Source organism: Suillus plorans (assembly GCF_016647745.1).
Source record: "Suillus plorans strain S12 chromosome Unknown HD556scaffold_7, whole genome shotgun sequence".
NCBI classification, from domain to species: Eukaryota; Fungi; Basidiomycota; class Agaricomycetes; order Boletales; family Suillaceae; genus Suillus; species Suillus plorans.
The window spans coordinates 510,172-534,285 of NW_024537391.1; the positions used below are offsets into that span (position 1 = coordinate 510,172).

General features: G+C 47.2%; 10 protein-coding genes across 10 annotated transcripts; 7 read left to right on the forward strand and 3 right to left on the reverse strand.

Annotated features, from left to right (window-relative positions):
* Positions 1–28: 28 nt before the first annotated feature.
* Positions 29–2,660, reverse strand: HD556DRAFT_1429982 (translation initiation factor eIF-3b; the record flags this gene model as incomplete). Its single annotated transcript, XM_041304865.1, has 9 exons — positions 29–427; positions 484–758; positions 809–967; positions 1,017–1,161; positions 1,218–1,898; positions 1,947–2,072; positions 2,120–2,297; positions 2,351–2,536; positions 2,590–2,660. 9 exons carry the CDS (start codon positions 2,658–2,660, stop codon positions 29–31), a joined length of 2,220 nt encoding a protein of 739 aa, XP_041164981.1.
* Positions 2,661–3,218: 558 nt separating this feature from the next.
* HD556DRAFT_1498151 (major facilitator superfamily domain-containing protein) lies at positions 3,219–5,841 on the forward strand (the record flags this gene model as incomplete). The annotated part of the gene is made up of 15 exons (XM_041308919.1): positions 3,219–3,396; positions 3,454–3,482; positions 3,536–3,611; positions 3,670–3,854; positions 3,901–3,982; positions 4,031–4,065; positions 4,115–4,292; positions 4,341–4,407; positions 4,460–4,475; positions 4,531–4,695; positions 4,743–4,837; positions 4,887–4,917; positions 4,969–5,024; positions 5,080–5,175; positions 5,229–5,841. The coding sequence occupies 15 exons, from the start codon at positions 3,219–3,221 to the stop codon at positions 5,443–5,445; spliced, it is 1,506 nt and encodes a 501-aa protein (XP_041164982.1). The 3' UTR covers positions 5,446–5,841.
* A 13-nt stretch (positions 5,842–5,854) lies between these two features.
* Positions 5,855–8,693, forward strand: HD556DRAFT_1429984 (uncharacterized protein; the record flags this gene model as incomplete). The annotated part of the gene is made up of 13 exons (XM_041304866.1): positions 5,855–6,458; positions 6,507–6,551; positions 6,603–6,739; positions 6,790–6,906; positions 6,955–7,026; positions 7,084–7,332; positions 7,410–7,430; positions 7,457–7,473; positions 7,520–7,657; positions 7,712–8,104; positions 8,153–8,251; positions 8,310–8,523; positions 8,574–8,693. The coding sequence occupies 13 exons, from the start codon at positions 5,855–5,857 to the stop codon at positions 8,691–8,693; spliced, it is 2,226 nt and encodes a 741-aa protein (XP_041164983.1).
* Positions 8,694–8,744: 51 nt separating this feature from the next.
* HD556DRAFT_1533845 (Spb1 C-terminal domain-containing protein) lies at positions 8,745–11,920 on the reverse strand. Its single transcript, XM_041309553.1, has 10 exons — positions 11,816–11,920; positions 11,600–11,760; positions 11,201–11,540; positions 10,828–11,151; positions 10,664–10,781; positions 10,514–10,609; positions 9,649–10,464; positions 9,481–9,598; positions 8,909–9,426; positions 8,745–8,855 (listed from the first exon to the last, which is right to left on the reverse strand). The coding sequence occupies exons 1-10, from the start codon at positions 11,875–11,877 to the stop codon at positions 8,808–8,810; spliced, it is 2,601 nt and encodes an 866-aa protein (XP_041164984.1). The 5' UTR covers positions 11,878–11,920; the 3' UTR covers positions 8,745–8,807.
* Positions 11,921–11,924: 4 nt separating this feature from the next.
* On the forward strand, positions 11,925–13,180 carry HD556DRAFT_1338040 (uncharacterized protein). The gene is made up of 5 exons (XM_041301968.1): positions 11,925–12,144; positions 12,214–12,320; positions 12,371–12,501; positions 12,564–12,617; positions 12,677–13,180. Exons 1-5 carry the CDS (start codon positions 12,054–12,056, stop codon positions 12,696–12,698), a joined length of 405 nt encoding a protein of 134 aa, XP_041164985.1. The 5' UTR covers positions 11,925–12,053; the 3' UTR covers positions 12,699–13,180.
* A 75-nt stretch (positions 13,181–13,255) lies between these two features.
* Positions 13,256–15,759, forward strand: HD556DRAFT_1517688 (uncharacterized protein). The gene is made up of 3 exons (XM_041309097.1): positions 13,256–13,409; positions 13,474–14,169; positions 14,222–15,759. The coding sequence occupies exons 2-3, from the start codon at positions 13,491–13,493 to the stop codon at positions 15,424–15,426; spliced, it is 1,884 nt and encodes a 627-aa protein (XP_041164986.1). The 5' UTR covers positions 13,256–13,409; positions 13,474–13,490; the 3' UTR covers positions 15,427–15,759.
* Positions 15,760–15,853: 94 nt separating this feature from the next.
* Positions 15,854–17,346, forward strand: HD556DRAFT_1338046 (small GTPase Rac1). The gene is made up of 9 exons (XM_041301969.1): positions 15,854–15,991; positions 16,048–16,189; positions 16,237–16,268; positions 16,324–16,362; positions 16,413–16,431; positions 16,481–16,662; positions 16,719–16,825; positions 16,877–17,010; positions 17,063–17,346. Exons 2-9 carry the CDS (start codon positions 16,174–16,176, stop codon positions 17,116–17,118), a joined length of 585 nt encoding a protein of 194 aa, XP_041164987.1. The 5' UTR covers positions 15,854–15,991; positions 16,048–16,173; the 3' UTR covers positions 17,119–17,346.
* On the forward strand, positions 17,345–20,597 carry HD556DRAFT_884748 (uncharacterized protein). Its single transcript, XM_041311936.1, has 17 exons — positions 17,345–17,578; positions 17,630–17,659; positions 17,712–17,716; positions 17,769–17,878; positions 17,928–18,002; positions 18,059–18,361; positions 18,416–18,473; positions 18,521–18,711; positions 18,774–18,896; positions 18,945–18,984; positions 19,034–19,043; positions 19,096–19,368; positions 19,417–19,781; positions 19,836–19,989; positions 20,039–20,148; positions 20,202–20,242; positions 20,294–20,597. The coding sequence occupies exons 1-17, from the start codon at positions 17,513–17,515 to the stop codon at positions 20,458–20,460; spliced, it is 2,121 nt and encodes a 706-aa protein (XP_041164988.1). The 5' UTR covers positions 17,345–17,512; the 3' UTR covers positions 20,461–20,597.
* On the forward strand, positions 20,598–22,078 carry HD556DRAFT_884958 (Prephenate dehydratase-domain-containing protein). Its single transcript, XM_041311937.1, has 4 exons — positions 20,598–20,890; positions 20,947–21,167; positions 21,226–21,436; positions 21,485–22,078. The coding sequence occupies exons 1-4, from the start codon at positions 20,734–20,736 to the stop codon at positions 21,823–21,825; spliced, it is 930 nt and encodes a 309-aa protein (XP_041164989.1). The 5' UTR covers positions 20,598–20,733; the 3' UTR covers positions 21,826–22,078.
* Positions 21,995–24,072, reverse strand: HD556DRAFT_1264283 (cytochrome P450; the record flags this gene model as incomplete). The annotated part of the gene is made up of 11 exons (XM_041299089.1): positions 21,995–22,073; positions 22,125–22,268; positions 22,319–22,450; positions 22,501–22,772; positions 22,825–22,838; positions 22,891–23,127; positions 23,184–23,465; positions 23,516–23,571; positions 23,620–23,653; positions 23,693–23,806; positions 23,862–24,072. 11 exons carry the CDS (start codon positions 24,070–24,072, stop codon positions 21,995–21,997), a joined length of 1,575 nt encoding a protein of 524 aa, XP_041164990.1.
* Positions 24,073–24,114: the final 42 nt, after the last annotated feature.

Consider the following 24,114-nt stretch of genomic DNA (forward strand, 5'->3'; position numbering starts at 1 on the left):
ACCAAATACATCCTCAATAACGAAACATTTACTCCACGACCTCCTCTTCGATTTGCTCAATAACCTCATCAATCCACTCCTCAATCTCCTCCTTTTCCTCTTCGTGGTGCTCGCCGTTAAGTTTTTGTCCACGACTCCGCTTCTCTTCTGCAATGTCTCGCTTGCACCGTGCGCGCCATGCGTTCCACTCGTCAAGAAGGCGCTTGCGATGAGCGATAAGTTCTGCGCTGACATTGCTTTCTTCTGCAGCATCTTCCTCATCGAATGCACGGCTATACTCACGCAGGTTCTTGCGAACTTGCCGCTGTTGTTCCTTTGTAAGAAGACTGCGGGGCCGCGGTCTCCAAATGAATTGCTTAAAACGATCAAGAATGTGCTTTTCTAATTCTTGTCCTCGGAAGTCCCAAATAGCGTAGCCGTTTTCGAGCTATGTAGCACAAAATAGATCAGTACAGCGCAGTGGCCAACATAAATGCGACAGACCGTGTGTCTCCATGCGCTTGCACTGGTGGCCAAGTATCGCCCACTTGGGTCCCATTCCACATCAGTGACACCATAATGATCGGCAGAACCAAGTTGCTGAATGCCACTTCCCCATTCTTCTTTTACGTTTTGGCCTTCTCGGCGTTCTTCAGTGTTAAAATCCAGATCCCAGAACTCGAGTTCAGACTTGGTTGATGAACCGACTGTCGCAAGAACTACATGTCTGCCTCGGGGAGACCAACGTATCGTATTACTTGTCCTTGACGTAAGCGTGCCTTGTAAAAAAGGTCAAACGACAAAGCTAGGCAATGTTGATAGTACGTACGCAGCAGTTTGAAATCATTCTTGGTACGATCTAGCTGGTAGAAGCTGATGTCGGTTTTAATTGTAATTCCTGGCCCAGGGTTGCCGAGGTTTGGATCGTTGCTTGACACAATAGCAAATCGCTCCCCTTTAGGCTCCCAAGAGAAGTCCGTCACTGTGTCTATATGACATGTCAGTGAATGATCCGTTAAGGTCAGGGGTCTCTGCACCTTTCAACTCCACAACTTCAACGGGATAGTCCTTCTCGCGGACCCGGAAAATCTCAAGATTGCAGAAAATCGATTTTTTGGTCTTGGTGTGACGGTCAACCTTGACACAAAGGAAGTCACCCTGATTTTGCCAATGAAGTTTACACTAGAATGTCGATCTTTAATAAAGGACCAATCACAGAAAAGACAGACAACACATGCCTCTGTGACGTTGAACAAGTTCTTTTGTCGTAGCACAGTGCGACTCGGGAAATTAATGAGGGTCACTCGCGCTGGTTGATTGGCAACTTCAGGCGTCCAGTAAGCAAGCATGTTTTCTCTTTTCTTGACACCCTTCTCGGCTTTCACTGGCTTCTCTGCGTCTTCCTTGTCCTTCTCTCCGTGGGGACACCATTCAAAGTCTACAACCCCTTCGATTTTCAAACTCTTTTTGTCATGAAGGCCCATGGTTGGTAACTCATAGACACTGATATGCTGTCCTGGCGTTACACGAGCAACGAACTTATCATCGGAACTCCACTTTAAGGCGGGCCACTGCATTTGTTTTTTCATCGCAGGATCCTCATTCTCGTAAGCCGTGGTGGGGAACGTGCGAAGAAGGTGACCGGACTTGATCTCCCAAACGGCAATATTATTGCCCTCGTCCTCCGGAGAAAAGAATTCGGGACCTTGAGGAAGATTAGCGGGGACTGAGATAGGATCATGTGACCAGGTGACGATGTAATTTTCGCATGGAGAAAAGTCGATCAATTTGACGAGGGGATGTGCAAATCGATGTTGGGGTTCCCATGATGGTCCACCCCACAGGCGCACACCCTGACGAAAAAGCGTAGCGAAGTATGTACCAAGCGGTGACCATGAGGCGTAGAGTTCTGTCCAATTCTTTCAAAAAATTAAGCAGAAGCAATGATGACTAGGACGGTCACATACCTTTTTTGCATAGGCAATTTCACACTGCGAGGGCTTCCCATGCCAATGGATTTCCACGTCATCGCCTCGGTAAGTCACATATTGATCACGTCCTTGAGAATCAGCGAGCCATGCTCGGAGATGTTCCTTTGGAAAGTGAGTCTAACATCTTGATCACGATAGGGAAGTCAAACCTTTGGACGGTATTCCTCTACTGCAGGTTCAACGTATGTTTCATCAATGCTTGCATAGCGTTCGACGTCGGTGAATCGATTGATACGGAAAGTATGCTTCGCATCAAAAGGGTGTCCGTTCATTGCGCCGGCCGCAAAGGCAGCCGCATCTGGATTTCCAAGGTCAACAAAGATAAAGCTACCATACTTTAGTTCTCAAACAGTATAACAATAGAGCTAGAAGGAGCGTACCCTTTGGATTTTCCTGCATTGTCGTCCCATGGTACGAAAATGTCATCTTGTTTGATCACAGCCCCTTTCCTGGAGAACTCCTTGGAGATTTTTGCGAGTAATTTGTCGAGCTTAGACCTGTCGATGACAGGTACGCCGTCAACCACGATTATACTGTCGAAACCGTCGTCGAAGTCCACACGATATCTAAGCGGAAGAAAATGAGCAGAAGTTAAATTGAAAGCGCAAGAAGCCCGCACTTGGCTTCGATGTCTGAAAAATCAAGCTCATCGTCGATAGAGTTGTGTGAAGTGCCGTTAAGACTGGCCATTTTATCTTGCTCGCTGCTCTCGTCGGCAGTAAGGTCTGCCCTCACAAAAATAAAGTTCAAGCGGAGTATCCTTTTGGGTGAATTACATAATTTTGATAAGAGGTTATCCCTTTTCTCAGCGACTATCCTTTCGTAGTAATGAGTATTAATGATGCCTCCGAGCCTCTGTGACATTGGTTTCGGTTGGTGGCTGCCTGCACTGAGAAAGGCAGCGCAGTCGATCAAACAACGTTTTGACAGCACCTTGGGGCACAATCGTGCTCTGGATGAATGCTCATCTATGCGTGGGGACATCCGAGACACGTTCTACCTGTTCTCATCAATGATGATTAGATGTTTGAACGTGTAGGCCTTAGGCCTCTGAGCATACTGTATTAGGATGTAGGTGGTCCACGCTGAACACTTACAGTACTAAATATGTAACATACAGTAATCCTCCATCGAGAGCTTCACTATTGTACCACGTGCATCCACTCATAAAATGATGGATCTATGAAGTGAGCCGTGAGCCCTTCATTCCCTCTTCAACCAACTCGATTTCTTCTAGGCGCTTACAGTATGTCTGTCGAGAAAGATATCAATTCCGTTGATGCGAAGACCGGTGACCTTCGTAAGGTCACTGCGAAGGCCCACGAAGCGGAAATTAAGGTTGCAGCACATGACCTCAATAGAAGAGAGTCGCTCAGTGCATATTTTACCATCCTTGCTGCTGGGTTTGGTTTGATCAGTGACGGCTGTAGGTTTTGGCTTTAAACCGCCGATAAGTAACAGTTGGTCACCTTATCTATCACAGACCAAAATAATCTGATGACGATGAGCAACGTTCGTCACCATCAGGCACTGGTAATAGGAAAGTTTCTGATTTGATTTACTAGGTTATCTTCAAGGAATTATACCCAAATGATTACACATCAACTGTGTCCACTCGTGTCTCAAATTCCTTGTTAGTTGGTGAGTGGTGGTACTAGTAGGAATGCGCCTGCACGTATCTTATTTCGACATTATAAAGGTGCTGTACTTGGCCAGATATTTGTGGGTTTGATCTGTGACAGGGTGGGACGCAAAGTTGCCCTTGTCTCGACAACCCTGCTCATTGTCATTGGTGCTATCCTTGGTACTGCGGCCCACGGTGCGCACGGAAGCGCCCAGGGATTGTTTTGGTTCTTAACTATCGCTCGAGGCATCACGGGTGTCGTATGCAAATTTTTCATGATGCATTCTCCATGATCAATTTTGTTAGGGCGTTGGAGGTGAATATCCTGCTTCTTCCACGAGTGCCAGCGAAGCTGCGAATGAGACGGCACAGGCAAATCGCGGTCCAGGTAAGCTTGTGTCAATTAACACAAGTATATATAATCTTAAGAAGCGAGCAGTATTCATCATGGTTACGAACTTTGTTCTATCCGTGCGTATGCTCGTGCTATTCTGACGGAGAGTTAAACAATTCGAATCAGTTTGGTGGCCCCCTCGCTGTATCTGTGTTTCTGATTGTCTTATCGGCTGCTGGAGATAATCATCTAGAGACGGTCTGGCGCGTGTGCTTTGGCATTGGCATATTGCTCCCTTTGACCGTATTCTTCTTCCGTCTTCGGATGCTGAGCTCTAAGCTGTACCGTAAGGGTGCTATCAAGCGTATGTATAAATCTGCTTTGATACCCCTCAAGTTTAATGTGATCTTAGGTCGCGTCCCATATGGACTCGTATTCAAGCGTTATTGGCGTGAGTTGATCGGAACTTGTGGGGCTTGGTGAGTCGTTCTCGGATCAAATGCACTGGTTTGCATCTCATCTTACAACCAGGTTCCTTTACGATTTTGTGAGCCAAGTATTGTGGTTGTACTTTTCACAAATATGATATCTTTCTTCCTTAGGTCACATTCCCTAACGGTGTCTTCTCGGGTACCATTATTTCCAGCGTCATCCACGACGGCAGCATAAAGGCGACGGCAGAATGGCAACTTCTTCTCGGAATAATCGCGCTCCCTGGTGTTTTCGTGGGTGCCTATCTCTGTAATAGATTGGGTCGAAGAAATACGGTGGGTGGCACCTCCTTGATCATAAGCGCACACTGATTTGTATTTAGATGATGCTCGGCTTCTCTGGATACCTCTTATTTGGCCTCATCATTGGACTGGCTTACAACAAGATCACGAAAATTATACCATTATTCGTCATTTTGTGAGCTATCTCATTAAATCCTGTTTTTCCACCTGACAGCTTCTCATAGCTATGGGCTTATGCAGTCAGTCGGAAACATGGTATATTGCAATTTTCATGAGCCCAGCGACATTTCGTCTTACATCTCTTAGGGACCCGGTGACATGCTTGGTCTGACGAGCTCGGAGTCATATGCGACTCCAATTCGGTATGTCATTCATAACAATTAGGTGATCCCGTGCAAAGTACAAACTAGTCAACAGCGGCACCTGCTACGGTTTATCTGCTGCTATTGGGAAGACTGGAGCAGCCATTGGCACTCAGGCTTTCACTCCCATACAGAATAATCTGGGTAAACAGTACGTTAGAAGTTTTCCTTGATGTGAATCCCCTCACTAAACTGCCTTCTAAGGTGGACGTTCATCATTGCCGCTATTTGTGGTGTAACCGGTGTCCTGATCACGTATTTCTGCGTCCCAGACATGACTGGGGTTGACCTCGCCGACGAAGACGCCAAATTCATGAAATACCTCGCTGACAATGGTTGGGAAGGCGAGGTAGGTGAAGACAATGAGAAAGCATTCGCAGACCACCACGTCGCTGAAGCAGGTTCTACTGAAAGACTCTGATTGAAATACATACTTGAAGCCATTACTTGGCGGTGTCCTTGGACTCCATTCGTGATGGTCTACTTTTTGTCCACAGCACTCAATTTTATGTAAAGTGATCGTTTAGCTACTTCACTGGAGTATGTTCTTCCTACATACTTACTATACTAGCACATTCCAAGAGATACAACAAATCCGTTCAGCGTGACGGCAACAAAATGAATCGGTGTCACGGCTGCCAAACATAAGCATTCCACCTGGCTTTCCCCAGGTGAAGCATTCAGCCAGTGTCACTGTCCGTTACTATTCGTGACATGAGTGTGACTTTACGAAATAGTGGACGAATAGAGTGTAACCGAGTTACTGAGAGCATAGTTTTCTGCCCGCCGACAGTTCCGTAGGGTGGACTAACACTGGGCTTTCTTTTTGAATGTCGTCTCCGCTACTACGGACATCACGCTCTCTGTGCTCATCGTGTCTTCGTTGGCAGCGTCACAGACTCTACTCGTCACAAGCAGTGTTCGCGACCTCGGCTGTTCCAATAAGTGACCTTCAGCAGACAGAAACACTATCTGCTGGACCTAGTAATGCGCTAGCGAAGGCAACAACGCGAAATCTGCCCAAAGCCCCCGGAGAAACAAAGGCAGGGCGGCTGGTGGATAATGATACACCCTCACAGTCTCGAAATCCACTAGAACCGACTCGTGTCGACCTATACCTCGCCTCAATACACGCTGCTGGCTTGGAACCAACCTTGGATGACATAGAGCGCTGCAGACCTAAGAGACACTCGTCACCGGAGTCGTCTAAATATGCAGAAGAGTATAATAATCTCTTGGACACACTGTGTCGGTCTTTCAGCAAGGACCAGCTAAGGAATTTTACAGAGTTGTATAACCTTGGCCCTATATGGACGCGTAGTTCCAGACGGAAAGTAGAATATGCGGAATCCATTATGGAGAAGCAGTGGAACTGGCCCTCTCTGAAGGAAATCGAGAGAAGGCGGAGGGACAAGACAGAGGTTGTTATAAAGAGTCAGTTTTGTTCTGCATATTGCTTACATGTTTAACTGACTTCCGTAGCATTCTCTGTCAACCCAAGTCAACTTTTTCTCATTCTTGGTAAAGGTAAAGTCTAATTAATTCACGACATTCCTCTTGTAATGGCTATGTTTCCAGATGGGGCCGACTTATTGCAACTTTCTATGCAATATAACGTCCACATTTCGCTGGCTTCTAATCCACTTGCCTTGCGAGTGGAGGGATTCAGGGGCACAATGAAGCAACTCACAGAACACTTGAGTGAACTGAAAAAGGTAAGGTTGGCGAAATTCACGTCAGTGATAGGAAACTAACCTACCTCGAGGGTATTATTGATGAAATCATTGAACTGCCTTCAAAACAACCTATTCGTCAGGACCTGGTCCAACGCATATCGCGTCTTGCTGGCGCTTACGTGGAGAACCTTGGCCACAAGGGCAAGGCAGGTTCTACTACCTGTCATCTAAGCAAGTATTGAAAGTGCACTTAGATCAGGATTTGTGCTAAAGACACCGACAAAATGGACACTGCAAAACGACTCGCTATCCGTGCTTCAACGGAGGTTAGCTGCATCATTATATGAATATCGGCCATCCTGCTAGACTGATGGACGGCTTAGACTCAAGGTGGTCATGCTTCACCCCTCCTTTGCTACGTGCCAGCAAAGGCAACACTGGAGCATTCCGTAGCGCCTTCCTTTATGCCACATACGTACTCTATCTACCCTTTCCTCTCCCCTCGGTCTTTACCTTGGACGACGGTGAAAGGTGCATCTTTCCGGGTCCGCAGAGTTGCAGATTGGCTCGGTGGTACTGCCGTCGAAGATGCGACGAAAACAGGTGGTTTGGCAGGCGGGCAAGGAAAAATGGTAACCAAAACTGAGTTAGCTTCTCCCCTAAGCCAGCTCGGGATTTCTACTGACATCTTCTCGAAGGGAATCTACAGACCTTGAGGCATTGCTCCTCAGTGCCCCAAAGACCCACGGTCACGAGAGAGTCGTCTCCGCCTCGTAAGTGCTCACTAGATCAAGGGCGCTGTTTTTGACGTCACCGAAGCTTTGGACACATCGTTCTTGGATCTGCATCACCGACCGGACATAGTGTCCTTATTCCCCCTTTCAAGGGAAATTGGACATTATCAAAAATTCTCAAATGGTTGCACACTTCAAATACTGCGCTCACGTTTGTTCCCAGGTTTGTCCATTGATGCTACAGTCATCTCAACCATATGTTAATCTGGGCTTCCAGCCTTCCTGCTACATTATTGAATTCGCCACCTTCGAACCAAAAAGTCATTCACCGCGTCTTGTATCGCACGCTTCCAGAGTCCCGGCTTGAGAATAGTCTCCATCAGCAATTGATCAAGCTAGAATTGGAGTTTTCGACGTCAAACATGGGCGAGACCAAAGCAGCAGCACTTGAGCACAGTGACTCAGATCGCGAATTGGCGGGTGACTTGACTCTGGAACTCGATGCCGATCATGACCTTTCAAATTCTCTGTATTCATCCCAGGACTCGGCCACTCCAGGAGGACCTTTGAAGTACGCAGAGCAAAACCCTCAAGAGGTGGTTGTCAACGTTTCGGAAGCAACGTGCCTCGAAGGCGTTGAATCCACACTGGATGTCATGATGCCTGATCGGTTCGTTAAATTTCCAGTCTAATGCGATATGGACTAATTTTGGGGTAGTCCAATGGATGTTCAATTCACTGTCTTTGAACACGCATATGTTGGTGCAGGTGACCAGCCTCCGCTGCTTGTTGATTATACGAAGCAACTTCGACATTTGTGCGCTTCTCTCAAGCATACTTTTCGTACTTGATCTCACTCGCCCCATAATTGGCAGTCTAACGTCTCAAGATCGAGAAGCAACTCAACCACAACCGCCTGTTACACTCAACTTTCGCGGTCGGATCTACTTCCTTCAGACTAGCTTAAGTGTGCGCAAAGTTACTGAGACACCCGGCACTGGCGGTAACGCGGAGCAGTCTGTTTCTGCACAAGTCATAACAGAAAGTGTGTTGGACTTGGAGAGCAACCAGAAGTTTACAACTTGTCAGGTGTGTTGACCATGAGATTCGGGTTTATGGTGGACTCATTTATAAACTAGGTTACGCTTGATAACTCGGCAGGTCGTGAAGCTTGGACTCGGTTCCTCGCATCGTGTGACCTTATCAGCACCGTTTCAATCCCTGCTCAGGGTCTTAAGGCAGATCTCTCAGTCCCTTAGCTTACTATCATTCTATACACTAAACTAATCATCGATGCTCTCGAATCATGGATGTGATGAATTCCATTGGCATCGCACGAAACTGGTTGTAGTATGGTGGCAAGTTGGTCATGCTCATCTTCGCTTTTTGTTTGCCTTTTCTCTCCGTTTTTTGGCACGTGTCTGTTGAACAGTCAGCGCTCAGCATCTGCAAGATCAACACACGAAAAATTTACCTCTTTTCTCATCCTTGCATCGACCATAACATAACGCCCCTTGACGCCTTTTGGTCTACCTTGGACTCCCTTGTGAGCACCCTTCGCAACCACCACTTTAGTTTCCTTCTTCTGGTTTGCTTTTGCAGTTCCTTTGCGCATAAGCTTCTCTATCTGCTTTGCCTTGTCGCGTTCGCTCATATCTGATGTTTCATTCACACCTTCTGCCTTCTTCATCGCCTTCTCCAGCCGTTGTGTTGCTCGTAGTTTCTTTCTCCCCTTGGCCTCCGCGACCTTCTTGATTGGACGTGCATCTAGTGCGCGTTGACGCATTCGCAGAGCAGCAATAGCCTCTTTAGTCACGGGGATATTTGGCTTGTAGTGTTTTCCCTCATCATCCAAGAACCACGACGGTAAACCGTCTTTTGCGTTGAGAGAATAACGGTTGAATCCGTCATTAAGAAGATGCGTTTTGGTAGTTTGGCGATTTACTAATCGCTGAGCAATGGACACAGATTCCGCTGTAGTTAGGCCATACTCTAGAACATGGGTCAGTGGTTATTAAAAACACCAGGTGTGCTCATCGCACGAACTTTTGATATGTTCCTTCTTAGCTTCATCTTGGTTTGCGTCCTCAGCGTCCCACATTTCAATGTCGTCGTCGTGCTGCTGGGGCACAACTTCAAAGTCACCATCAGACGAAGCAGCAGGCTAGGTGATCTTATAAGCATAGAACTTAAAATGAGTGACTTCGGACGTACATCATCCTGCCATTCTTCCTCACTACCATCATGCTGCGCCGATGCCATGTCCACATCCTCCTCCTTCCCTTCTTCACCCTCTATATCATCAAGACCCTCTACACCTCCAAAAAGGTCTTGGCTGAACCATACCTGGGAAGCACGACCCGCTGCGGTTGGCTCCTCTAGCTTCGTCACGAGCTTGACCTTCTTATTTGACTTCACTTCTGTTGCTTGAGGTCTTCTCCTCTTTCGGCCTGGCGTCTCGTGTTCCTCGTCGTCACTTTCATCTGAGGAATCGTCATTGTCCCCCTTTGCAGCCTGCATTTGATCCCATCCGCCTTCCTCGTCGCTTTCACTATTTTCGCCATCCTGAATTCCGCCCCACTCCTCCAGCATTTTGTTCCCCTGTCTCGCATCTCTAGCCTTGAATTTTGAGTCGCGTTCCTTCAGTTTCTCTTGGTAAGCATCATATAGGCCATCCATTTCTGCCTCGAGCCGTGACGCCTTTCGATCCCTTTCTTCTTCAGAATCGAGGACCTCATCCTCTTGATCGTCCCCTGCCACCACCTCATCTTCGTCCTCATCCTCCGGCGTGTCATCATCCACCCGTATGATCCCAATCCCGCCTTTGTGTCTCAGCTGCCTTTCGGTGCCCGTCAAATCGAACATATCTTCTTGGCCTACTCCTAGTGAAGCATCGATTTGCTCGAGACCGATATCTAACGGGGCGGTCATTTGCAACTGCATTCGCTGGATTGTCTTGGTCTTTATCTCATTTGCACGACGACGTTCACGTTTAGTACGCGCAGCTGCCTCAACGTTCAATCTTTCGAGCTAACACACGAGTCAGAAAGATGAAAAATCATAGGCCCAGAGGACAGACCTCGTTTCGAATTTGCTGTTCTTCGTCAACTTCCTCGGTGATCTCGACGGTCTCTGTAACATCCTGCGTATCCTTCGCCTTGATATCTAACCCGATCTATGGGTAAACGTGAGTGACCGTAAACAAGTGAAATAGAACGGTACCACTGACTTCTTGACGAAGTGCAGTCCGCCACCTGAGTAGATTCTTAAAGTCACCCTTGCCGAGCACTTTCAAATCCTCACAGCTTGCCTGAACTTCGACAGTAGTGATATCAAGCTGCAACCACCTGAAGAACACGTCAAAATGGCACGACAGAGAACTAACGGTCATACTCTTTCTCCTCTGGCAATTCGAAGGTTATTTTGTTGACCAGTCCGAGAACAGCTATTGGATCAGCACTCCGAATAAAGTCAGCTGCAGAAGCCTTTTTGAACAAAAGGTAGTCCCCGTCATCGTAACCATCACGTTTCCGACGCTTCTTTTCAGGTTGAAACACATTTGCCTGTGCGTTGTTTGCAGAGGTACCCTTGTCTGTACCGGACGCAATAGTAGTTGACAGGTCCTTGAAAACATGCCTGGGGTCCAGAAACTTGGGGTCGATGTGTTTGGGAGCAAGGAAGTCCCGGCAGACCACGAAAATCTCAGCAGACACATTTCTGTCTTTATGTAAATATCAAATACTACTACCAAAATAACAAGACGCACCTGGATGACGGAGGCTTTGTAGCTTCTACCTTTCCAAAAAGCTGGTTGAAGACCCAAATCAGATTATTGTAGTCGACGCTTCGGAAAACTTTAGTGACAAATGTCCCGCCTTTGACGAGAAATTCCACAGCGAGTTTCAAACTCATCAGTACAAGTTCTGATTGGCTGTATGCGTCCTGTACCCATGCAGTACCGACGTTCGGTGCACCGTCATGAAGAACAACATCCGCCTTCCAATCCTTGATCTCGCTACGAATGAGGTTACGACACTGCGTAGTGGTAATGTCTGCAGCGAACGTGACCACACGAGGTATAGGTTTTATTGGTACAAGATCCACGCCTACAGAGTGAAATGAACCAATCAAGAGAGTCATTTTCAAGTGTCTGTAAAACACTCACCGACGATAACACTATTTGTCGGCATGTACTTGCTAGCCACCTGTAGCCAACCTCCAGGTGCTGCGCATAGATCAATGCAGCATCGGGCCGATTCGAGGAATGTGTATTTTTTGTTCAATTGAATTAGCTTGAAGGCTGACCGCGCACGATAACCTTGCTCTCTAGATGTGATGTGATGGATAATGTGATATTTCTGATGATCTAGGAAATGCGTACTTTGCAAGCTTGTAATACTTGTCAAGCCGACCCTTTCCTGTCTTTTTTTGTGCTTTGCCCATGACTAGTTGAATGGCTAGTACTAGCTGCAAGCACTTATACAGTCAAACCTGACTTTTTTACATTAAACGTTCGGCAACAATATATGTACATTGATTACATCACCAACTAAAGTTCGTAGAAGCGAACACCCTACAGTACTAGTGGTACTACCACTACTACTAGAGTACTCTTTGAAATGGCGTTTCCCAACTCGTCTACACCACTCCTCCCGCGAAATTCGACTTTTGTAACGCCCTCGCTCCTTTGGAAGGCGGGGGCTATCCTTGGTTAGCTATTTGGGGACAGCTTGTTGACATGGTCTAAATAACGTTTGTCGTGCGGCGGTTGGTGATCAGCTGCTACAGGAATGGTTGCTGGCGCATTTGGTTCCCATGGATTGAAGCGCAGGCCAGGTATCACGCCTGATAGTTTGACCGCCTGGCAAACTGCGGCTCATTATGCGGTTTGCAACTCCTCGTGTACTATGACTCTTTTCTGACTTCGAGCGCCAAGATATTCAATGGCTTGGCCTTGTTTATGGTCTCGATGCATCCTCGATTTTCGACGCACAAGTTTGCTGGCCCTGCAATTGCAGGAGGAGGCTTTGTCTTTTCTGGCTCCATCGTAGCGCTTGTTCTATGGAAGTGCGGCATCTCTCTTATACATAGTCAATGTCTGTGTTCTAATATCGCCATGCCATATCCAGATTGAAGTTCCTCGGACCTATCACTCCCTTGGGTGGTATATTTATGATTGCTGGGTAAGCCGAACAATACTTCCAATACTTCCAGCACACGCCCATGCCGTCGTGTCCAACAGGTACATTACCCTGGCACTCTAGATCAGCTATTCCTTCAAGTTATTGCTTAGAATCATGATGTTCCCAAGCCTTGGCCTTGCTGTGAGCCATCGCCCCACCCTGGTTACGTCAGTACATGATACTTTGGAAACATGACTACTTTTTCTTGTATCTTTTTCTTGTCGACAAATGTCCATACACTCACTTCTAGTTGCAGTCGTGAGTGTCGAAGTTTGCTTTTGAGCGTGAGCTGCTAGTAGGTTTGATTTAGTGCGCAATTCAAATCACCGGCTAGGGTTCCTTTGACTCTAGCCTTGTTATGCATCGTGTACTGCTGCGATACTTCCGTAGATCGTGTCCTTTGCGGCGGAAACTCTTCAGGATAGTGGTGTGATCATACTGATACACGTCTCATCAACAATATCGAAAAGGGGCACTGCGGTTTTGTTTCCACGTACTTAATTAATTGATCCTGTTTGCACGCCTGCTCCGGCTGAGCGCTGAGAAACATTAATCGCTTTCCGTGGTAACGCGAAATTCAGTGTCACGTGATGGACGCGTTGAGGATAGAAGAGAGGCGTGTCAGCTCCGCTTAAAATGTGAGAAATAATCGTAGTGAGTACATCGTCACCCGGTCGACAGTTTTCGCAGCGACCCCTCCCGTGATATCCCCTACCAGCCCGCCCACTGTCACGCACGTCAAAATCTAATTATCTTAAGTGGTTTGAGACACCATCAGAAGTCTTTTTACGCGTGAGTACTCGTTGCGTTGGGCAGGAAATATATAGCGCTTAATAAGAGTAATCGGTACACATAGCCTAGCAGTCACCTGCCATGTCAGACACGCGACCTACTCTAAGCACCTCGCTTTCATCTACTAGCACGTCATCTACGAACGCAACTCGCGCCCTGAAGCGACGTTTGACGTCTACTTCGGACCTCCCTTTTTTCACGCCTGCCGCCGCATCATTTAAGCCAAAGCCATATACACCAAACGGCTCTTCAGTTCCTGTCCCGCCGCCGCCTAAATTACAACCTTCTATGCGGACGCATTCAGCGTCATCCTTAGTTCAACATATGCCTATGATGGATCCTTCCCTGTCTGACCCGAATATATTTTTTATTCATCCTCCGTTCGTTGCCTTTCCAAATGCTCACCTGTACCCGGAAGGCCTCTCCTACTCGTTGATGGCTGCGAATCCGGATTGGTTCTTAGATCAGAACGATTTTGTCAACGGGTCATCTACCAATCCAGATGCAATCCCTTATCCTCCGCAGCTTGAACCGCCCAGAGGATGGTGTCCAGCCAAGAAAAAGGATCTCAAGGCTTTGGGCCCTGATGGCTGGCCCGAAGGTGAAGAGCCCAGGCTGCGTTGCACATTCTGCAGGAGAACGTACGCAGGGGTCAATGCAAAAAGTATGTGGAGGCGACACGTATATGAGAAACACAAGATTGCCATGTCGAATCGTCGTGAGGGACATGATCGTACTCGTGGTGGCCGCGGATCTGGCAGTAAGCTTATGCCCGAGAGTTGGCATCTCCTGATAACTAATTCTCATTTCAGGGGAACGAAATAACTATCACGATAAGGAAAATTATGCTGATGATCATCGGGGTTCAAGGGGACCAGATAACAAATCCAGGAAGTCAAGAAACTTGTCCTCAAGGAATAGTATAACACCTACCCCAGACCCAGAGGATGACGACGATGCAGATGATGATGATTTCCCCGTGCCCTCTGCGCCTGTCATTGAACAGAATGAGTTTCCTGCACTTTCGTCTCCTCCCGTGCTCAAACATGCAAAGCCATTGGACGAAGGAGTCACGCTAACAGATTCCTATAATTTGCGGGCAATTCAAATTGATGACTCAAGTGCATCCCCAAAAACATCAAGATTTGCTATCCCCATGTCTCCTTACGACCCGACATTGACACCATCGTTCCGCCATTCTCCACCGCGTCTTCCTTCAGACCAACCCTGGCGCTTTCCGAGTCCAAGCCACCCCCTTCATTCTGGGGCTAGGGAGTTTTGCTTGTCGATGCTCGCGCGTGCGACTCCTGTAACGAAAGGTTCATCTGTTATCGATTCAAGCTCCCCAAGCACTGGTACGACGAGTGTCATGAATACTCCCTGCAGTGCCACTTTCCGCGGAAAGACGTTCGGCGACCTTAGCAGCATATTCACCGAAGGAAGCTCTCCCATCATCTTTAGACCTTCACCGCGCCACTTATTTTCTGATAATCGTTCGCCAGTGCCAGTCTTTACTCGCCTTGACTTCCGCAAACGCTTGAATGACTCCTCACTCGGCGGCAGTCTACGTCGCAAGCTTGGTCATGACCGGAAAAAAACTGCCATGAACAACTCCTTTGACTTGCAGGGCGGCTGGCTTTCTGATAACTCGCTCTCATCTTCGGTGAGCAGTGCAGCGATACCAAGCCCTGCCCGCTTAACCAGCGATGATCCCTTTGGGAGCCCGTTCAAGCCGCTTGGATCTACCTTGCGACACCCGCCCGAAAAGAGGGTCATATCGCCGCCTCTATCTAGTCCAGAGGCGGAAAGCCCAGTGATGAGACATTTCCGTCTACCGGACAATGAAACGTCAGAATCCAATGACGGTCTCGTTGGCCTAGGCATTGGGTTGATGGCACCGTTCGATCTTTCTACTTCAGCGGAGGAGAAGGATGAAGCGGAAGTCGAGGGAGTGTTAATTGATGTTGCGGATGATTTGGCACCACCATCAAAGAAACGCAGAGTGACGTTTGGTTAGCCTGAGTGATCTTGTTCGTTTGTTCTACCAGTTTTCGATCCGCTTTGCCTTTGTATGTCGTTATATCTGAATGGTTTCCGCTATTTATCAGCTCCACACTTGGCTTTTGCAATTGTTTCAGATTTGTACATGTACGCCCGCCCAACCTACCTTACTTGTATACTGTTTTGCCTTGACATGTATTTGTTCCTACGGCCAGTGGCCGGATTTTGCCCGGAGTGGGATCTCAAATTCACAACATGATTAATCTGATCACTATCCCAGCGCCAAGATTTTACTTGGAAAGTACGTCGTGAACCGCCCTACCTAGTGTATTTATTACGCCGTTGTGATGAACGAATGAAATACAGTACATTTGGTGCATGAGGATGTGAGAAAAAAGCGGAGATATGAACGAAATATTCCTAATTTAAGGTATTGTTGATCCATTTATTGTACGTTTGCGGAGAGGCACATCAAGGATATCAAGCAAGGACAGCCTAGTCGCACCGATTCCAGGTGCAAAGCATTCCCCCGTACATTCGTCGTCGGTCGTCTTGCCTCCTACCATCTTTCACAGTTAAAGGTATGTTCAAATCTGTATCTTGAGCTGTGATGGCCTCTGTTTCAATCTGCTGACAGCCACAAACCACCCGGGCTTATCTCCTTGCGAAATTGGCAGGTCTATACAAGCACTCGCTTATTCTGCGGACACATTGCTCTCCTTGAGGGCTTCTCTTTCAGGCAACCAAGTAGGATTCAATCAGAATGCACAATATCAAATGTATGTCTTGCTTGTCTACTGTCGATATCAGCTAACACGACATTCAGGTGTTGTAGTTGGTGATGGTGCTGTTGGCAAGGCAAGTTCTCCTTCATATTGAGGCTCTGGCGTCGAGAGATTCATGGGTGATTCAGACGTGTCTTCTCATCTCTTATACCACAAATGCCTTTCCAGTGAGTTTTATGCGCTCTTGTGTTGGAACAACATTCAAGTTGTTTCATAGGGAGAATACGTGCCAACAGGTATGATCGGTGGGTGACCTGACAGTGCTACCGTCTCACTCAGTATCAGTATTCGACAACTACTCTGCAAATGTGATGGTCGACGGGAAAACCATTTCTCTCGGCCTATGGGATACCGCTGGACAAGAAGATTACGATCGTCTCCGTCCACTCTCCTACCCTCAGACAGATGTCTTTTTGATCTGTTTCTCACTCGTCAGTCCACCTAGCTACGAGAACGTTAGAACCAAGGTGCGTCACTCTTCGTTCAAATACACTAACTGTTTTTGTTAACCACAGCAATCCAGTGGTGGCCCGAGATTTCACATCATGCACCATCTACTTCGGTGGTCTTGGTTGGCACTAAACTGGATTTGCGCGAAGATCCTGCTACCATCGAGAAACTCCGTGACCGGTAAGTTCTGGCATACTACCTGAGACCTGTTCTTAATCCCAAATTACCCAGACGCATGCAGCCCATCCAGTACACGCAAGGAGTCTCGATGGCGAGGGACATTGGTGCTGTCAAGTATCTCGAATGCTCTGCGCTATCGCAAAAGGGCCTAAAGACCGTGTTTGATGAGGTTATCCGTGCTGTTTGTGAGCCTGCTTGTTGATCCTCATCGCGAGACGTGTTTAACCAGACTTACAGTGAACCCTCCCCCGAAGGAAAAGAAGCGCAGTGGTCGTGGTTGTGTTATCGTATGAGAGTGGACTTGTTATTACCATGCTCATATAGATGGATTTTCTTTGTTTTATCATATCACGCCCATTTATGTTGTTGCTTCTGTTACGACCTATATGTTGCATCTGATGGGTTCTTAGTCATGATTGATATGGAGCGGGAGCGTACTTAGTGCGAGTCTAAGTAAGATGTCGAGTGTAAATATTATGGTCCCGGATATGGTTGAGCGAGTTACTTTTAAGATTGTTTTAGGATTGACGTTGTCTGAGGTGGTTCTTCGACGTTTCAACACCTTTGGACCTGCACTCCTTCCACTGCTTCCACTAGTGGACCTTACTTATCAGTTGGTCCAAGTTTGCATGCTGTAATCACTCGCTATCATACTCTTTATCAAGTCCACGTTTCCAATCTTTATCGATGCCTAAAGCACCAGGTTCAGTCGGCTCGGGAACAGGCGGCGCTACTGTACTCAAGAGAAATCAGGTCAAAGACTTTTTTCTCTTTCCCTCCCCAAACACTCAAATTATCTTTTAGGCCTGCCATCAGTGCAGACGACGCAAATTGGTGAGTTTTAATCTGTCATTTGAGGCAGCATTCTGACCTATACCACTACAAGAAATGGTAAAGTCATGTCTAGATGAGAGCTGCCTTTGCTCAGATAATCATCCACCAGTGATGCCAGACGACCCTGCTCGACGTGTGTTCGCTCGCACAAGCATGCTCGCGACCATGCACAGCCCGGGGCAAACTTACCGGAAAGGCCGGAATGCACATTTGACGAAGGTACGCGTCATCGCTGGTAGATTGCTCTTGTGTTCAAATCTCAGATCAGTTGCAACAACGGAGACCCCATCTACTCCATCAGATAGTCCCAAGAACAGGTTCGAGCGATTGGAGACTCGGATAAGTATGTATATGGCTTGCTCAATTCGTGGAAACTCATCACCAAATTATCGTCCTCAGAGGAGCTCGAGGCACTTTTAAGCCAAAAGGAGCTGGCAACATCCCCAGATGCTAATCCATCTAGCAGTTCGACTCTCTCGTCTATCCAGAATTCACCTGCTTCTATTCAATCCGTGCCATCAAATTCACGTCCTGGTTCGGCATCCACAATGAACTTCCCGAGTGATCTAGAATCCCTATTGTCACCATCTAATTTGGACATGAATGCTCAGACGGTTAACCCATACTTTTGGAATGGCAATTCACATCTCATTGAAGGTGCAAGCGCCAGGATCGATGCTCCCTTGCTTTCATCTGGCATGGGTACGTGTGGCGACCCCTCTTTCTTGTAAATTTAGATTCCATTTCTCTTGGCAGACGTCATCTGGTCACATTGGCCTGTCAACCTCCCTCACCCAGAACTCATTCGTCATTTGTAAGTCGTTTCTCCGATCATTTTCTTCGGCTTATTGTTCGTACTAGGGTCGATATGTTCTTTTTGTTTCACCCGCACGCATCTCGCCTTTTCCACAGGGCTAACTTCATAGCTTCGCTATCATACCCGCCAGATCATCCTGATTTCCCCGTTGCACCCGTTCTACATGCCATATGCGCCGTCAGTGCCATCTACACTGCAGCTGGAGGACCCCGAACAAATGCTGCAGACTTTCCATGTAAAAATTTCATCTTTTAATTGTTCCAACGTCTATTTGGCTGACAATCGCCTTTGTGGCAGACGAAGGACAATTTGCACAGCCGGACCTGCCTGATACATTTGCAGAGCAACAAGCAAGCCACGCTAAGGAAACGGTCGAGAAGTACTTGAACAAAGGTCAACACTTGGTTCAATGCGTGCAAAGTCAGTGAGTCTGTGTGAGCGGCTGCGTAGTGACTAACTGTCTTTCAGCATATGTTCTACTGACGTGGTATTATTGGTGTCACTCGAAGTCAGTTTATCTTCTATCGAATATTCTCTTACTTACCAGCTTGTGGCAGATGGGTTGAGGTTGCTATGATTTACATGCCTCATGAAATATCGCTAACTGCCTTTGATGCAGTTATTTACTTGCAGTGGCCAATCTTTGCGCGTTGCGATTCCGTTGGGACTAAACATTTGCCCTCCATTTCGTTCGTTACTTGGGAGCTCCCCAACAATGTCGATAATCTCGCCGCCTCGCACTCCAATTGAGGACGAAATACGAAGAAATACCTTCTGGCTGGCGTACGCAGTTGATCGCCAGCATGGATCTGGCACTGGTTGGGCGCTCTCTCTTGATGATGACGACATCGCCCAAGTTTTCCCAGTCACAATGGAGCAGTTTGAGTTGGGGGTTAGTATGACACTTGCTTTTCTTCCTGCTAGCTGACAATCTACTCAGATACCTGTGAACTATAACGTGCGCCAGTGGTGTCACGTCAGAGAAGCGGTGCTTTTCCATCCCCCCGATATCACCGATTCCTTCACGTTGTATATCAAGAGCACTATGCTTCTTTCTTTCATCAAAAACTTCAACCACCGATACAGGATCAAATCGAATTTGGGAGACGCGAGATTCCTACCGGCAAGGAACTTTGCAACCCAGGTGTATGGAGATCAACCAGATATTCGGTCATCCCCTGCCTTCCTGGAATTGGATCAGTTGCTCATGTCGTTCCGGTCATCGTTTCCGAGTAATCTGAAAGACCCATTCAGAAATGGACAAGTGGACACGCACTTATACACGACTTTCCTCACCGCACATGTGTGAGTTGTTGAAGTTTTCTGACCATGCGTCTAAGCTCATTGTCATATTTTCAGATCAATGATTTTACTTCATGAACCTCACGCCAATCTAGAGAGGAATTGCACTTCCGCTGCCAAAATACTCGAGAGTGCCCGTGCAATTCTTGAACTCATATATGCGATGTGGTCCACGAATTATGATATCGGGCTTTTGGACTATTTCTGCTCGGTATGTGATAGCTAACCTGGGGTCGCTTATATCTCATCTACTTTGCTAGTTTTGCTGGTATCTTGCCGGTCAATGTTTTGGCCGTTTCCTCCGCGCTGCCCAGGAAGCTGCTTGTGTCCAACAAATAGACACCCTACGGGCAGAGCTCGACTTTGTAAGGTCAGTGGTGCGTGACGCATGGTGATTCCCTGAATAACAAACTCTTGGCTCAGGATGGCATTGAGCAAAATGGCCGAACGAGTTCCCCTCTCATGTACGTTATTCGGATGACTTTAGCTTCCGGTACTCAATGTTATATTTTTAGACCGGTATCAGAGAATGTTGGATGCCGTGCATTTGAGTCTTGCGGACGGGAGACCAGTTTCCACTGTCAGCGATCAGCAACTGCTTGCCAATGTCTCGCAGGCGAGCACAAGTCATCCCGACGTGGCATACTTCCTTAAGATAAATAACATAAATCCCCAGCCTTAACTTTTTCCCCACTTTTTTTTTTTTTTTTGGAAACAGTCTGTCTCGTTATTAAGTTATCGCAATAAATAATGTATTGTAAATTTTACCATGTTTTGCCTCTGTCCATGAAGTACTTTAGCAGCTACAGCTTCATGTACTTTCTTGTTTTTTTTTTGAATCTTGATGTGATACGATTACGACAACGATCATGCGTTTCACTGTGTATGTAATTCGTTTGATGACCTTTGGACGTCCTGCCTGGCCAGACAAGCCTGGACGAAGAATAGACTATCGATGTCGAACACTCTTTCTGCATTGGCATCAAGTTCCGAAGAAGTGCAGGAGTTGCCTGCTCTGAATTTCTTGGGTCCGCCCGGAACATATTCCCATCAAGCGGCGTTTGACGTTTTTGGTGATTCTGTCCGTTATGTCGCAAAGCAGACGATCACTAGTAAGTCGGTCTTCTCCTGGTCACTCATATTTGTAATGATCTGTTGGATCATCTAGGCGTCTTCGAGTCTTTATCGCCTGAGTTGCCCTTTGGTATCATACCCCAAGAAAATAGTACCAATGGGTCGGTGATCGAAACCTACAACCTACTCCGATGCGAATCCGCCGGTCGAGATAGTTTTGTGAGAGGGGATACAAACCTATCGATCAAACACTCCCTGGTAGTTCGGGAAAATGTCAAAATCGAGGACATCGAACATGTTTTCAGCCACGAACAAGTGAGAACACATACGTCTCCCTTCTTGCATATGGCACATTCTGATGGCATCACTGCAGGCTTTAGGCCAATGTAAGGCGTTTTTGCAAGGACGCCTTCCAAGAGCGTCGCTTGTGCCGACAGACTCGACTGCGAGCGCTGCTCGTGCATTGCTCAACGCACCGTCCGAGAGCTTTGACCCCTTCAAGAGTGCAGCGATCTGTTCAACGGTCGTGACTTCGCTGTTTCCTGGCCTGGAAGTGTTGCACACTGGCATCCAAGATGGAGAATGTATGTGATTTCTATGATGCATCACAGAAACGAGCTAAGATTCTGCAGCCAACATGACGCGCTTTTATATCGTATCCTATGGCGCGGACGCTCGGGTCCCATGGCAAACGCCACCCATCGACCAGAAGCGTGCTCTAATCCGTCTCTTGCCTGACAGAGACTCTTTGGCATGGGATTTTTCACGGGCGATCAAGGCACTCAACATACCCATCTCCCGCATAGACCGACGACCATCCCTATCTTCAGCCACCTTCCATGATGTATACTTTCTTGAAGTGTTTGCCGAAGGGGGAGAAGAAGGTGATGTTACCTGGTTCGATCGTGTGAACCAGGCCGTCGAAAAATTAAGGCAAGAAGGTCTGGAATTCACAGTTCTGGGCATATGGTAATATAGATATTCGTGTAGGTCAGAATTACAAGTATATTCGTTTCATGCAAGGTCTACTTGCGCAATATCGTGTCATAATAAAATTTCGAATTCCATCCGTTAAGCACGCGAAGCCGAGAAACAGGAGAGCCTGAAGTTCACAATCTAGACCTCCCACTGATGCACATAGTTCAGGAGGCGGTACCCTTGATTAATTCATCGGCTCTTTCCGAGCGAGGTATAAAGCGACATTTGAAGGGCTTGGGTCGGCTTATCGTGACTGTAAATAACTCATCTTCTGAAAGTAACGACATGACACACCTAAGCAAGGAGGAAGTGTATGCAACCTCAGGTACAATCTCGAGGCCATTTTCATCAATGCATCTCTCGATCGAGTACACAGATAAAATGCACGCAATGGAAAACCAAACAGTTTCGTAAGCTAGCCAGCGTCCGGGGCACATCCTGAACGAAGTGAATACTTTTGGCTAAATGAAAGTATTTTGGTAACAAACCGTCTTCCGAACCCGAAGGCTGGCCAAGGAAGCTTGTTGATACCAAGGTCGTCGTTCTTCTTCTGGTCTGAGAAACGCTCAGGACTGAAAATTAACGGATCCGGGTAAACATCGGCGTCATGAAGTATTGCCCTATGAATTATAAGTTTCATTATTTTTCATTTCATCGATGTTTGACTTACCAGACGTTGGGCAAGACCGAGGTACCGTTTGGAATAAAATATCCGTTGTATTCATCATCTGAAGTTACAAGGCGAGCCAACCCCATAGGGAGTACTGGATTCCATCGCAGACATTCCCAAACAACGCAGTCAATAAATGGCAGTTTAGATCTGTCAGCAAACGTTGGCAGGCGGTCCATGGCAAGAATATCATCAAGTTCTTGCTGCGCTCGTGTCTGCACTTCGGGATGAACCAGCATCGCCAGAACGAAGGAAAGCAAGGTAGACACAGTCTGCAAATCGAATAAGTGACGGCCAAAGAACTCATGAATATTTGCAGCGAACCGTATCTGCGCCAGCTGAAATTGAGTTAGAGTCAACATATCCAAGTGCAATAAAAAAATTACCAACCTGCATAGGAGATACCTGCTACGTTTTTAATTATGGTCTCATAGTCGGGATCCGAATTTACATCCTGTTGCAACTTCTCTAATTCCTTCTGCGCAAAACACGGAATAGCAGTGCCGTTCGCGATACGTTCCCTCACTGCCTGAAATGGTTGGTCGATCATAGCCCTAGTCTTTTTGCGCCATATCGACGCTTGACGCTTGAAATTTGCGCCGGGCATGCGTGCAGGAACGTATTTTACTGCAGGCATGGATACTAGTCAGTACTGTTGATCATGGCTCGTGCAACCGACTTACAAAATGGAAGATAATCTACCAAAAATGTGCCAAAGATGCCTGCCATACCAAGACCCTGCATCGCTTCGTCTGCCAATGTTACGTAAATGTCACCTTTGTCTGAAACCTCATGTCCGTACGATATTTTCATAACGATAGCCGCGGCTGTTCGGCGCAAGTGGTGAGCAAAATCATCCGGTGAATGGGCCAAATTTCGGAGAGTTGTATAAGTCTCCTTGGTGACGACTGAGTAATAATCCGAGGTCAGCAGCTTGTGAAAGTGACGACGGAAGAGAGATCTGTCTGAGGGGCGAAAATTCACTTTTACATGCCTGTTATAATAGACCACGTACGTTGTTTCCACCTCCTCCCGTACGGCATTGACGAAAAGAGCCAATCCCATCCCATTCTACGGCTTTCAGCCACGTATCAGTGATCGATTCACAGCAGTACTTACAGTTCGACCACCATAGTTCTGACAGGCCTGTGTTCTTTCATGATTACCCAAGAGACAGATCAAGTCGCAGAACGGACTTGCCTTGAAGAATATTTTCTGCTCCGCCTTTCAAAAAGTTCTTCTGCTGCCTGTGCCGAGTTAACGACAATGATGGGGTTGCCCAGAACGTAGACATAGATGATGTCGCCTGTAAACGTTATGGGTAGATAAGTTATTTGATAGACATTACTCCTAATGTTTACCGTATAATTCTTTCCACTTTGCATAATGAAGCCACTGATAGCTGGAGGGCAAATTAAAATTGCCAAACCAACCTGTGGGAGGACCAGGCGGTAGGGGCCTTTTCACGGCAACTGTGGCGAGTACAGTGCGTGGCAGGAACCATGCGAGTGCGAAGAGGGCGAGAAAAAATGTGGAAAGATCAGCGGGGGGGAGGCTGAATGACGACGGCATCATATTCTATGATGGAAGGGAAGAGGCTGACGAGGCAGACGT

What these genes read in the sequence shown, in the direction of transcription:
- HD556DRAFT_1533845 (XM_041309553.1), bottom strand. Translation starts at nt 11,877, where the DNA reads ATGGGCAAAGCACAAAAAAAGACAGGAAAGGGTCGGCTTGACAAGTAT. An exon ending in AAGTATTACAAGCTTGCAAA is followed by an intron (nt 11,761 to 11,815) that starts GTACGCATTTCC and finishes CATCACATCTAG; the next exon opens with AGAGCAAGGTTATCGTGCGC. An exon ending in ACAAAGCCTCCGTCATCCAG is followed by an intron (nt 11,152 to 11,200) that starts GTGCGTCTTGTT and finishes ACATAAAGACAG; the next exon opens with AAATGTGTCTGCTGAGATTT.
- HD556DRAFT_1338040 (XM_041301968.1), top strand. Translation starts at nt 12,054, where the DNA reads ATGGCGTTTCCCAACTCGTCTACACCACTCCTCCCGCGAAATTCGACT. An exon ending in GTAGCGCTTGTTCTATGGAA is followed by an intron (nt 12,502 to 12,563) that starts GTGCGGCATCTC and finishes TGCCATATCCAG; the next exon opens with ATTGAAGTTCCTCGGACCTA. An exon ending in GGTATATTTATGATTGCTGG is followed by an intron (nt 12,618 to 12,676) that starts GTAAGCCGAACA and finishes CGTGTCCAACAG; the next exon opens with GTACATTACCCTGGCACTCT.
- HD556DRAFT_1517688 (XM_041309097.1), top strand. Translation starts at nt 13,491, where the DNA reads ATGTCAGACACGCGACCTACTCTAAGCACCTCGCTTTCATCTACTAGC. An exon ending in TGGTGGCCGCGGATCTGGCA is followed by an intron (nt 14,170 to 14,221) that starts GTAAGCTTATGC and finishes TTCTCATTTCAG; the next exon opens with GGGAACGAAATAACTATCAC.
- HD556DRAFT_1338046 (XM_041301969.1), top strand. An exon ending in GTGATGGTGCTGTTGGCAAG is followed by an intron (nt 16,269 to 16,323) that starts GCAAGTTCTCCT and finishes TGGGTGATTCAG; the next exon opens with ACGTGTCTTCTCATCTCTTA. An exon ending in TGAGGTTATCCGTGCTGTTT is followed by an intron (nt 17,011 to 17,062) that starts GTGAGCCTGCTT and finishes CCAGACTTACAG; the next exon opens with TGAACCCTCCCCCGAAGGAA.
- HD556DRAFT_884748 (XM_041311936.1), top strand. Translation starts at nt 17,513, where the DNA reads ATGCCTAAAGCACCAGGTTCAGTCGGCTCGGGAACAGGCGGCGCTACT. An exon ending in CTTGCTTTCATCTGGCATGG is followed by an intron (nt 18,362 to 18,415) that starts GTACGTGTGGCG and finishes TTCTCTTGGCAG; the next exon opens with ACGTCATCTGGTCACATTGG. An exon ending in ACTTTCCTCACCGCACATGT is followed by an intron (nt 19,782 to 19,835) that starts GTGAGTTGTTGA and finishes TCATATTTTCAG; the next exon opens with ATCAATGATTTTACTTCATG.
- HD556DRAFT_884958 (XM_041311937.1), top strand. Translation starts at nt 20,734, where the DNA reads ATGTCGAACACTCTTTCTGCATTGGCATCAAGTTCCGAAGAAGTGCAG. An exon ending in CGCAAAGCAGACGATCACTA is followed by an intron (nt 20,891 to 20,946) that starts GTAAGTCGGTCT and finishes TGGATCATCTAG; the next exon opens with GCGTCTTCGAGTCTTTATCG. An exon ending in ATGTTTTCAGCCACGAACAA is followed by an intron (nt 21,168 to 21,225) that starts GTGAGAACACAT and finishes GCATCACTGCAG; the next exon opens with GCTTTAGGCCAATGTAAGGC.